At 37.9% G+C, this 13552-nt stretch overlaps 1 protein-coding gene across 1 annotated transcript in view; it reads left to right on the top strand.

Moving 5' to 3' along the window:
• The first annotated feature begins 1819 nt into the window (after positions 1 to 1819).
• LOC117985776 (peroxidase-like) overlaps positions 1820 to 13552 on the top strand; it is a 27705-nt gene continuing 15972 nt past the window's right edge. The window contains 14 exon segments of the mRNA XM_069501465.1: positions 1820 to 1975; positions 2692 to 2879; positions 4423 to 4473; positions 5801 to 5973; positions 5976 to 5993; positions 7448 to 7521; positions 7523 to 7625; positions 7976 to 8014; positions 8017 to 8049; positions 8052 to 8122; positions 8124 to 8171; positions 9359 to 9557; positions 9966 to 10163; positions 10921 to 11071. Of these exon segments, the coding sequence (XP_069357566.1) occupies positions 1820 to 1975; positions 2692 to 2879; positions 4423 to 4473; positions 5801 to 5973; positions 5976 to 5993; positions 7448 to 7521; positions 7523 to 7625; positions 7976 to 8014; positions 8017 to 8049; positions 8052 to 8122; positions 8124 to 8171; positions 9359 to 9557; positions 9966 to 10163; positions 10921 to 11071 (1502 nt within the window).

The following is a 13552-nucleotide window of genomic DNA, read 5'->3' as shown; positions in this document are numbered from 1 at the left end:
CAGTAGATAGGTACACGTAACCAAGAACTCTAGAATGTACTCTAGAACTTCGGAGGATGTAGGTAGTTAATAAGTAAATAAATTACGCAAAATATCCAATATTATGAGCCATTTAACATCGTGTAAATAAATAGACGCATAGGCAAGTTTAAATAGCGCTATGTCAAAGTAGCCACAAAATTCTTCCCTCGAGAAGCATCATTTCTAATTGAACGAGAGTTCCATTTTAGTAAGCCCCAAACTACTGGAAACTAATATTACTTAGTGAAAGTTTACAACGTCCAGAAATTCACGTGTATTAGTTAGATATTTCGCAGCAACCAGTGCAGATAACAGCATAAAGCAAGAATTTAATTGAAAATTTTGAAACAAGCCTCTTAAATTTTAGCTTTTTGGATTCAATGTTTAAAAATTCGATACGCTGCTCGGACTCCGTTGCCCTATGCCCAAACCTAAGCTAAGTACCTATTATGGCGGCACTTAGAGTCTGTCTAGACAAGCCACAGCCACTCTCAGCGACAAAAATGTCGATATATGTATAGGTACGCACAAAATTATGAAAATTTGAAGATCCATTCACCGCACGACAATAATTGTTATCGATTTAATATCTTGTGATATCGTTACTAAAAACACTATACTCCGCGACAGGTCGAGATCGCAATCGGGGAGGGAACGCCCCCACACCCGCATAACCTCCACGCTAACCCGGTGCGGGCGAGCGCGGCGTTACCCGCCTCATACGATTTGTTGTCCGATTGCCATCTCGACCTGTCGCGTACCTACCATACCTACTTACGTATTAGACTCGCAGTTTGATTTGGGGCTGCAACTTCTGCCTTCTGTCTGGCAACACACAACCACCTGTCTGGCGGCATTTTGGCTGCTGTAGTGTGGTTGCGGTATGATCCGTCTGAACAGACTCTTACACTTCGTGACAATATGCAATTACACGGTACAGTGCCGTTTCCGGGCATAAATCAATGCATGACATTATTATTATCTTATAATTAGTTTCTCTATTGCTTTGGTATCTACTTGAACATTTTTAATTTTCCAAGTTAATTGGAATAGAGGCCTGAAACTTTGTAGAACTTTACAGCAATTTAACAGTGTGAACAGTTCGTAAAAATCAGTTTAAATACCAACTGCATGTCTAGCTCCGTTCACTCACTTCCAAGATAGTCGGTATAGAGGTGTCTTATTACTCTTGCACAGTATATTATTTTAGTTTTTGCGTTTCTTAGCCGTTCGCATACTAATAAGATGGAATGCCCATATCTTAGAGAGGGAAATATTAAATTGCAGGTAAATCAACATTTAATTGATGATTTTGGACTTTTTATTTTTAAGAAAATATTTTTGACATTTTATCTATTTCCAGTTATAAACTTACATAACGCCCGCACAGCCACACAGTAGGTTTTTTTAAATTATAACTGATTTTTAAGTTAATAGTGTCTGTTATGTTTGTGTTATACTAGCTGATATGCCACGACTTCCGTACGCGTGGATTTAGGTTTTTAAAAACTATACCCATGCAAAAAATCACGTCGATCCGTTGCTTCGTTGCGACGCTTGATGAGGACAGACAACAAACCAACAAACAATCACAGTTTCGCATTATAACTAGTAGTGACTTGGTTGTTTGTGAAAAATAAAATTTATCTTATCCTTGTCATTATCTTATATAGGTAGTCGGAACCACAAAATAATAATATCAGGGGTGGGACATAATAGGTAATGAGACCGTTGCCACCAAGCCCAAATTAAATTACAGTTTCTTTTGTTCAGATGAAATGCCGGTTTCTATTATGATATGCCTGCTAGCAATTTTCAGCTTGGCGGTGGGCAGTTCTTAAACCAGCTGCAAAATAACCATCGCAGGGGTTCTTCACAGGGTTTCCCATCAAACTTCTCTGGGTACAACTTCGGTGGTTTCCCAGCCCAAAGATTACCAGTTAATGGGCCTTGGGTGAGTTTACCTGCAAGCATGTTTAGTATCGTAATTAAAGAAGCCTTTTTAGTGTCTTGTCTTAATAATCCAATCTCATAAAATGTAGTAAAATAACCAGGCATATCTATTAATTTTGCCTTCGCTTACTTAAACGGTTAATTTATTTAAGATTTGTTTATGTTCAAGATAGACAAGGAAAAATAAATTACACTTAAGTACTATACATTTCGGCCGGAGACTATGCGATATAATCTGAGCGGTGAGCGAAGTTTAAGTTAAGCTACGACACCTAGAGTCTATTTCCACCAAAGCTAAATAAGTGTTGTAGCGCGAACGGGTAAGATGTGCTACGAGTAAGTATGAAGATGCGCTTCGCGCGAAGTAGCCTGTGCGAGGAAAATCGGCACCTCATATAGTCCAAGAGCGGGAGATTAAAAGACTCAGATACATGGTCACTCTTTTACGTATGAGAATGTACCATTCGGCGCATCCTTAGCTCGCACCCTTAGCCTCGTGTCCTTAGCTCGAATCCCTCACTTCAACTGTTAAAAACTTAGTTTTCAACCTGAGTTAAGTTAATAGGTTCGACGCACATACCTACGTAGCTTACCACAACGTCAGCAGACTCTCATGGTGGAAAGGCCTTACTGGCGATTACGCACTGCACTTCTGTCATCCGCAGTTCTATCCGTCATCCCTGAGAATACCAGATATCTCCCATACAAAACAAAAAGGAACGTATTTTCACGGACTCGGATCGTATGAGTGCGTTAACGCCGTATGAAGTTATGATCGGAAAACAAAGGAACGACACTGTTCTGTCGATTATGATATCTCTAGTCTGCTACAGGTTGAGATGGCAATCAGGGTGTGAGATGGTGGGACGTTGCCGACGCACGTCACCCGTGCTCGTCCGCACCGGGTTAGCGCGGGGCAGTGCGGATGTGCGGGGCGTTCTTCCTCGATTGCCATTTCATCCTGTCGCGTACTATAGGTACAGAAAGGAGTTTTATTATTCTAAAACCCAGCCATAATAATGTTATGTTATCTTAACCTCCTTACAGAGTATAATATTTTATTATAGTACTTCTAGTCACTAATGTATTTAGATTTTAGAGTATGTATTGCTTACTCGTAATAACCACGTAGTAGAAAATACTTGTACTCCTTGCAATAACCAATCGAAATATGAAGTAGAATACACATTGCAGGATTGACGACCACGCAGCGTAACTTTAGTTTACCTACTCGGAAAATAGCTGTGGCTAATCCAGTAATGTCGCGATTCATCTTATAAAATAATAATAAGTAAGGAATTTAAGTTGTTAGAATACCAATAAGTATTAAGTAAATGTCTTAGGATGAATATTAAGCCTAATAGATTGGGCTTTCGTAGTACCTAGCACATTGACACTTTTTTTGCACCGATTAGATTGTTGTCTGATAATGAATAACACTGTCATAGTTTAGTATATGAGACTAAATTATTCACTTTGCAAAAAAAACATCAGGATCTCCTGCCCTTTTACTTTTTAACACGTATCTATTTTAATGAACTAAGAGCCAGCGCGTGCCAGACCTTCGTTGATTTTATAAACGCTGAAAGTTTTTCTGCGTGTTTTTCACCAACACAGGTAGAACGATCAGCGACTATGAAGTTTGGATCATGGTGGTTTGGGAGATAACGCGTAATAAAGCGTGTAAAAAATCTTACCGTCAAAGTACCTATAAAGTCTTTTTTTTATATTTCTTCAGCAATAGTATTAGATATAACGTCATGCATTGCCAGACACTAGTGTCGTTGGCAACCCCTGCCAGATGACCTTGAAGTTTAACAATTTATAACAATAACTATTTCGAAAAAATATAAAAAAATTAACTTCATACTTTGACGCTAAGATTACACCTTTATACCTGTTATCTCCCAAAGCCACCATGATCCAAACTTCATAGTCGCGATCGTTCCTCCCTGTGTTGCGGACATTACGCCAAAGAACTTTCAGCTTTTGTGAAATAACGAAGCTCTGGCACGTGCTGGCTCTTAGTCCATAATAGTATTGTGTCTTCTGAGCTAGTAGTCGAGAGGGAGTAACCGCCTGTCAGTTAGAGTATATTTAAAGGTCCCTAACCTTGATCGTGTCTAAATGTGAATTTATCAAAGAGAAGTTCGATCACATTTCAGTAGATACAATATTTGTCGAGATAAAACGGTATTGAAACATGATTTAAAAGGGCTTTAGATCTTATCTTAGAGCAAATAATATTTTAGGTAGGTAGGTACTTAAAATAAATTGTACCTACTGGATTGAACAAAGCCATTACAGTGGATCATCCCTCGACCCTTTCGGGAAATGACAGTTTGATTCGTTTTTGAACTCCCATTATAACCAACACAAATTCCTTGTATTAATCTCATCATTGCATTTGTATGTTGCATGAACTAAATTTTGCACCATTTGTTACAGCTGCCACAAACCGCAGGATATCGAAGAACTTGTCTCCAAATACCAACACAGGTTATTTTTGTGATAATACTTTTTTTACTGAGTTACACGCGTCAATGTTTAAAGGCAATAATTCCTGCATGCCCTTGATATCTATGTAAATATTGAAACTTGTATATTTTTATTTTTGGATATTAGTATGTGGATACTTATTTTGTATTATAAATCATGAACATCCAAAAGTATGTATACTAAATGTGGTTTAGCGAATTTTAAAATTTATAAAAGGGAACGCAATATCGTCCCCGTGGATTTAAGCTTTAAAATCCCGTGGGAAACTCTTTAAATTTCCGGGATAAAAAGTATGCCTATTTCCGTCCCCGGAACGGAATCTATCTTTCTACCAAATTTCGTTTAAAAGGGGTTACAGAGGTGGACCGTGGAAAGCTAGCAGACTCACACCTTTCGCATTATAATATTAGTATGGATCACCATCGGTACAGATCGCGCGGCGAGAGTTTGGCTTTGACCTTCGGGTGGAGGGGATTACTGCGCATGGGTACTGTCACGCACACAATACTTTTCCTTTTTTATGTACCAGGTTGGATATTTGAGTGGGTCAAAATTCATGTACAGTGGTAATAATGCTAGAAAATAATACGAAATAGATAAACTTCTTCATTTATTAAAACTATTGATAGTTATTTTACTTATATAAAATGTTTATTTCCTTTTAAAGTTTACAGAGACAGCGATGAAAATTCTAAATAATTGTTTTTAATAAAATTATTTATTCCAAGATACATGTAAAATTGGTACATACAAACAAAAGAAAACTTAAATAATTATTAAATACAAAAGTTAACATTAAAAAAAGTCTTAGCAGCAGTGCTATTCAGATTCTTATATAATAAACAATTAACGAAAATAGCAATTCACTTGTGAACGTGATTGTACAAACAGAGGCAGGGAACGACTGGAGCAGTGGAGCGCCAATCAGAGCACCGCGTGCGCCTACACACCCGCCCCCACCCCACTAATTGCCCGTTGATACCCAATTTCTGATTTCTGCGCAATAACGGTCAAAGCCAAACTCTCGCCGCGCGTACTGTAAAGTATCTATTCTCTCCCTGGCGCAGTAAGTAGTAAGCGCTGTGGTCTGTCAAGTGGGAGGTCCCGGGCTTCGATTCCTGGCAGAGGCAATTTGGGAAATTCAATCTTTCTAAATTGTCTCTGGTCTGCGTCTGGAGGGAGGCTTTGGTCGTGGCTAGTTACCACCCACTGGAAAAGGAGACACTTACCACCCAGGTGAGATCGTAATCGAGGGCTAGCATGTATCGGAATCAAAAAAGTTAGTAGGTATTAATTCAGTTTTGTAAAGAATAATTTTTCACTTAAGTTTCAGCAATCCGCCTCCACCTCTGGGATCTGGGCAAGACCCAGCACGCAGACCTGCGGCATCGCTCCCCCTATCTGCGCCGACAGTCCGTCGATACCGCGCAATAGATGGTACCTGTAATAACCTGCGTAGGCCGATATGGGGTATCCCGCAATCCAATACAGGAAGATTAGTCACTACAAATATGGCGACGGTGAGTCTATGAATGTATAATGCATCCAACTAAGAATAATATAGAATTTCCGACATGTTGTGAATTATGTGATGTCCTTAGCTCACTATATTTTTCAATGGATTTTGTACAACTAAGTAAGTAGACAATTTCAAGTACCTAATATAAAAAAAAACTCATTAATTTATTTCCTTTACTTGAAAACCAAAGCCTAATGAACTAAATAGACTTAACATTAATACTTAAAGCCAAAATTAATAGGTTTTCACAGTACTATAGGTACCTGTTGAAAGGTAAAAAACAGTGTAAATTCTAAAGTAAACTACCGGTCTCGTAACTTAATTAGAAGATTACGTTTAGCTAGCAAACAACTTACTTAAACTTTGACGTAGGTACACCATTTATATTGCTGTATAAAATAATGCTGGATTCGTTAAAACTAAAAGTGAAATGACTAGACGCGCGAACAACGTAGAAGTTTGATCTGTTATTCGTTTTTTGAATTTTCCGATAATTCTAAATATAAGTTCCGCAAATTGCTGATACGTGTGGCCGCCATTTAGTGTGCGTCAGCACTAGACTGATAAATTTCAAGCTGTTGGTATATTTTTATTTCGGCTGACGTCAAAACGACGTCATTTCGATGTTAATGATACATGGTTCCAGCGCAATAGCAATTTGCGGGACGTATACGTGTAATTTTTAAGGTCTAGGACGAAATGATAGATAGCTTTATAAGTAGTTCAGGACTATCTATATTGACCCTCTTGCTACCTTAAGTAGGAGAAACAATTATGCCAAAGTATTTTCGTGCGAACCGTAATTTTCAAGTTACAGTTGTCATATAGAGGATTTTTTCCTTATTGTTGAGTGCTAATGAGCTACTTTATCTAGCGTAATTTATGACTATAAGTAATGTTACTTTAACCTGAACTGAAAATATTACCCTACAATAAAAACTTTGTTGTAGGCACCTACGACTGAGTTAGTTTAACAAACTCAGTCATACCTACCTATTGATTTAGATAGTAGGGTAAAGCCAGTGCATCTATTTTAATTTCGTAATTAACTAAGCTAAGCGTAGCTTTGGTAGCCTAGTGGTTAGGGACGTCCGCCTTCCAATCGGTAGGAGCGGTCGGGGGGTCCGAATCACGGGCACGACCCGTTTTTTTACAGTAATTTAAAAATATCACTTGCTTTAACGGTGAAGGAAAACATCGTGAGGGCAATCTGCATGCCTAGGAGAGTTCTCCATAATGTTCTCAAAGGTATGTGAACGTCTGCAATCCGAACTTAGCCAGTCGTGGTAGGACTAGGGCCAAAACCCTTCTCATCTGAGAGGAGACCTGTGGCTCTGCAGTGCGCGGGTGATGGGTTCCTCCTGATGATGGATTAACTAAGCTTCAGATTCTTCATGGCTACTTTATTAGCAGAATACAACTCCAAACTTTCCTCAATCAGTTTTATTTTTGCAGGTATCAGTTCGTTTCCAAGAGCTGTGAGTGGCAAGGATCTGCCCAATCCACGGGAGATCAGCAATTACCTGTTCCCCAAACAAGCAGCTTGTCGACCCGATATGGAACTTAAATGGCCCAGCAGTGGGTCAAATTATAACTCATGACATGTCTTAACAGCTGGGGTTCGCGCAAAGTCGTAAGGTAAAATACGTTTTTTTTTGTCTTACAGATTTTATCTGTTTTGGTCTTCGGTTGCTATAGCAAATTAAGCTTATTGTTCCTGTATCGTTGACTTCTGCAAGTAACGATTGCATCTATTCAGCATTTTATGTGTAATTTGACACCCGCTACTTTTTCGCATGGATTTAGGTTTAAAATTTCCGTGGTAGCTATGATATCCCGGGATAAAAAATTCTAGGATAAAAATCAAGGTTTTAACGGACGAGTAGTAAGTATTCATATTCGTAAAAAAGTTCGTAAAAACTTATAAGTAGATAGAGAGACAGCAAGGATTCGTAGAATAAATGGGTTTTCTTCTTCCTATAGATAAAGACACAGTGTCATGTTGCGATGCAAACGGGCAGCTGGTCCAGACGCAGCCACGAATCCTCTCTGCGCACCATCCTCATACCTCCGACAGATCCCGTGCACTCACGAGTTGGCACTCAATGCATGAATTTCGTCCGGACCGGCCACCACCAGGGACAGAAGATGTACACCCCCTTTCGCACCAGCTGAACCGGTATCATAATTCTTAACTCTCCTGCAAATAATAATAAACTCTATATGTACCTACTTACGCTAAACTGTCATAAAACTGTGGAATCAACGCCCTTCGGCGATGTTCCCCTTAGTACAACATGGGGCGCGGCGCACCAACAAATTCCTGAAAGGCCGGCAACCGCATTGGCCTTTCCTCTAGTACTGCAAATGTCATGGGCGGCGGTAATCACTTATTATCATCAGGTGACCCGCCTGCAATTTTTGCTCGCTATTTTATTTTAAAAATTGTAGTAAGCCACAAAAATACGCAACTGAATGACAGTAGGTACTAGAACTAGGTACAGTACTAATAAAATAAATGAACACTTATAGTTTCCACCCTGTACAGGTACGGTATAATATTATCTAATAGATGTTCGTAGTTATATACCTAATGGATATAATATAGGTAACAGTGTCACGTTCCACACTAAACGTTTACCCAATATGCTCTGAAGGTCTTAATTGTTTAAGCTAGTCTAATATCCGCTTGTAAACTAAGTAATTAACTAGATAAATTACTTATACTCTTGGCATCACCACTGATGTTTCACAAGTTTAGTTTGCCGTCGAAAGGGAAGCTCTACGCGGTATTTGCTCAAATAGAGAGATAAATGGTTTACCTAAGTAAATACTGAAAATAATACTTAATTAGTATATAGTGTTAAAGCCAAACTCAGTTTAAACGATTTAATACACTTTCATTGAACTTTTTGTACATTTACAAGTATCGAAATTTTCCATAGATAGAGTACATAGATCCGGCCATACAATAGACTTCTAGACAACGGTTATGGTACTTTAGGATGTGTAAAAAGGTTCCGTACCATCGGACAAGATTAGTATACATAGTTTTGTATCTTGTATGTTGGTACGGAACCCTTCATGTGCTAGTCCGACTCGTACTTGACCGAGTTCTGTTTGATAACAAAAAACTACTTAAGGTTTTTCTTTAAAGAATATTAGCCAGGTTTATTGAGGACAAAATATTCCCCCTTCCCCTCCAATTAAGCGTAAAGCTTGTGCTAGGAGTGGGCACGACAATAGTGCATCGGGTGGGATTTGAACCGGCGACCTTTCGGTTTTCAGTCCGCTCCTTTAACCGTTGAGGCTACTGAAGCTTTATTCCAGTCAACTCTGAAACTAATATTGTTTTCCTCTTCATAGCTCACGACTGTAACTGCATACATGGACGCCTCGTTCTGCTACGGGAGCAGCGAAGGACAGGCCAGACCGATCCGCTCTTTTCTTGGAGGTCGCTTGAGAACAATTCTGAGAGGCGGACGGGAATGGCCTCCTCAAGATCCTAATGTTACATTAACTTGCGAGTCTGCGCAGTCACCCAATGAACCTTGCTATTTGGCTGGTAACTATGCTTTTTGGTCAATATTTTCTAATATAAGCTTATGCTCGCGACTTCGTCCGCGTGGACTACTATTTTACCATTTTAGGAAATTTCAAAAATCCTTTCTTGGCGGCTGTCACGTCATAATAGCCTATCTGCATGCCAAATTTCAGCCCGATCCGTCCAGTAGTTTGAGTGCATTAACAGATCAGTCAGTCAGTCAGCTTTCCTTTTATATACATAGACTAGAAGTCTACGATGCATGATGCACGAAGCATGATGGACCACGTGCCTTTAGATTTTTTAAAATTCTGTGGGAAATCTTTGATTTTTCAGAATTCAAAGAGTTATCTTTGACGATCAAACACAAAGCTCGATATTATCTGTAGTAGAATACTTTGAATTTGTTTAAAAAATTACATTCAACAGGCGATATACGAGTGAATCAAAACCCTCAACTGACGATACTCCAGATTATCGTACTCCGAGAGCACAACAGGATTGCTGACACGTTATCTGCCATCAACCCGCACTGGGACGATGAGACGCTCTACCAAGAAGCACGTCGTATCGTTATTGCTGAACTGCAATATATCAACTATTACGAATACTTGCCCATTTTCCTTGGTAAGTCACAGTGAGACTACGGCAGGGCACATTGGCTAGTACTATCGCCCGAGTGTATCGCCAGCTACTCTCTCCAGCTATATCAGCTAAAACGTAAACTTCAGCTTCTCTATCATCATAATCATCATCATGATCATCATAATCGACCCAGCCTATTACCGATCTATTACTGAGCACGATGTCTTCCATCAGAATGAGATGGGTTTACGCATTGTCTACTACGCTGACCAAATGCGAATTGGCAGACTTCATACACCTTTGAGAACAGTATCGAAAACTCTCAAGCAGGCAGGTTTTCTTACGATGTTTTCCTTCACCATCAAAACAATTTTTTTTTGTTTTAAATGCAGATAATTTCGAAAAGGTAGAGGTATAGTACGCGACGCCTCCAACTGTCTCGATGGAAGCCTGCTAAAAATCAGACGATTAACTGCTGAAAACAAGGTGATCACTCGGGCAAAGTTAGAACATGGGGATCCAGCATATAATATATTATAATAGAATTTACCTACTAAGCTTTAATATAGAAGTAGTGGTATGATTATCCCTGTCGGAATAATAAGTAATTTTATTAGTGCTTGGCACGCAAAGGACGGTCAAATAATCGTCTGGCCAAATAGTAGCCTCAATTTATCATACCAAATTGTATGATAATTACTATGAATTGTATTGCTTGTGCGTTGGAAATTCATGTAGATCCATGTCTAGATTAAATTTTAGATTAGCATGTTGTCCAATTTTCATTAACTTCCAATAGGTTACGAAAATATGGTTAAAAACAAGCTCATATACCCTGGAGCTCATGGGTATGTGAATGATTACAATCCGAATGTGGATCCGACTGTCCTGGATGAACACGCCACAGCCGCTTTCAGACATTTCCATACCCTGATCAGAGGATACCTACAGTAAGTGCCATAGAATGAAATAATATCAGAAAATTATAGCATTTATCAAAGCAGCGTGACCTGGGAGTGGTCCGAGTGTCCTACCTAGTTGATGCTTGGTAAGCAACTTCTAGACCCAAGTCAGTAACTGGATGGGTGACCGACTTTTGAGGTCTGTTATGTGATGAATGTAAAGAGGTTACGATTCTCAGCAATTAGAACAATGCATTAGTATTGAAAAACGCAGAGAGGTTGGAGCGTAAACTATTTCCAACAAATATTCGACGTGTTGGAAATAGTTTCGATGCCAATTGCACCCACGTGAATTCATCAGTTGTTTGGCTTGGCAAAATTTTCTGTCACTCTAATTTCCAGTTTGTGTTGTTTGGCAAAGTTGGCAGCTCTCATTTTTTTGGCAAAGTTTTCCGTCATCCTAAACTCCAATGCTGATTTTTGTGTTGCTCGGCAAAGTTTCGGTTGCTCTCATTTTCGATTCGGATCACAAAAATGTGTTAAATCGTAGCCAGGTTGCTCGATGAAATGATAGACATACATAGCCCGTTTAGTAAAACTTTTATTTCTCTCGAGCACTATTAGTTATTTACCGTGACTTTATTTCGTTTTACCTTGTTTAGCAATTATTGATTATTCACTTTATTAGGTAATTCGTAAATTTACGGTCGTGGACCGATATTAAAAATGCGTCAATACTGACAGCGCAAGACTGGGCGTTAATCCCGCCAAAAGATCTTATTTATAGACGTTATGATTTTAGTATCATGACTTGTAAAAATGTTTATACTGAATTTATTCAAATCAAGACTTATATATTTTTTTTATATTTAAATTTAAGTCAAATGAAGACTTTGTATTTTCTTTATTTTAGTCAAATAGCCTCAAATATTAATTTATGAAATAAAAGGCTAACAGATCGGCCTTCCTGTTTACACGAGTCCACGCGTGAAACTACCACCGGTTCGGAACCTACATTCTACAGAGAAGAACCGGCAAGAAACTCTGCATATGAAAAAAAAATCACTTATTGTTTTATTGTATTTTTTTTATGCGAGATTCGTTTCGGCCATCTGAATATATTAATTGGTCCTCCAATTGCTAATTTAAAATTTAAGTTTGGTTAGAGTCTGTTTTAATTAAGATTTTAATTTATTTTATAAGTTTAGTTTAGTTTGTTGTTTTTTAAAAAATTTAAAAGTGATAAGTATTAATTTTGAGGGTGATTTTAAGTTACGACGTTGTAATTTTTTTCAACAAATATTGTAATTATTTAGTTGATTTTCTGTGACTAAATTTTCAATAACTAACTGGTCATATTTTAAAGTCATAATTCATAAATTTAAAATAAACTTAAAATAATTCAGAGGTTACAATAAATATCTATTACAATTTTCATGTTTGTAGCCTAACTCCTTCTAAATTATTTTAAACTCACAATCAATAAATAAATTGTATCTACATCTAGTATATAACCAGAAGTCAATTTACATTTTAACAAATTATATTACAGCTGCACTATCAATGCAATCACATTAAAACATTGACATTTATATTTTCACAAACATAATATGAGTAAGAAAAATTAATGTGTTCGTTTTTGATATAAACATTGTTCATTTTCTTTGATTTTTAGTCTTAAGACCTTATTTCACAAATATCATATACATAATATCTCGATTTTTGTTGTAAGCAAAAGATTACAAAACTTAAAACTCTTAAGATCAGTTGTTCAATATTAAATTTTAGCACCATATCGCCTTTTAGGTGAGCAAAATACAACAAAACTTAAACTAATAATTACTACTAAGATCAGTTATTCAATTTTGGCACAATATCGCCTTTTTCGGTGAGCAAAAGACCACAAAACTTACTCCTAAGATCGGATGTTCAATTTCGCACAATATCGCCTTTTGGCGTGAGCAAAGGACCACAAAACTTACTCCTAAGATCAGATGTTCAATTTGGCACAATATCGCCTTTTGGCGTGAGCAAAGGACCACAAAACTTAAAACTAATCTTACTCCTAAGATCAGTTTGTTCTAGGCACAATATCGCCGTTTTCGGAGAGCAAGAAGACCACAAAACTTAAACTAATCTTACTCCTAAGATCAAAAGACCACAAAACTTAAAACTAATCATTACGCCTAAGATCAGGTTGCTCAATCCTCAATTGGCATAATATGGCCTGTTCAATGAACAAAAGACCACAAAACTTAAAACTAATAATTACTCCTAAGATCAGTTGCTCAACACTCAATCAGCATTGATATGGCCTGAACAAAAGACCACAAAACTTAAATCTAATCTTACTCCTAAGATCAGTTGCTCAACACTCAATCAGCATTGATATGGCCTGAACAAAAGACCACAAAACTTAAATCTAATCTTACTCCTAAGATCAGTTGCTCAACACTCGATCGGCATGATATGGCCTGAATAAAGACCACCAAAACTTTAAGGTCATTACTCCTAAGATCAATCGCTCAA

This window comes from Maniola hyperantus, chromosome 10 (assembly GCF_902806685.2).
Source record: "Maniola hyperantus chromosome 10, iAphHyp1.2, whole genome shotgun sequence".
Classification (NCBI taxonomy): domain Eukaryota; kingdom Metazoa; phylum Arthropoda; class Insecta; order Lepidoptera; family Nymphalidae; genus Maniola; species Maniola hyperantus.
This window is presented reverse-complemented; position numbering and strand designations above follow the sequence as displayed.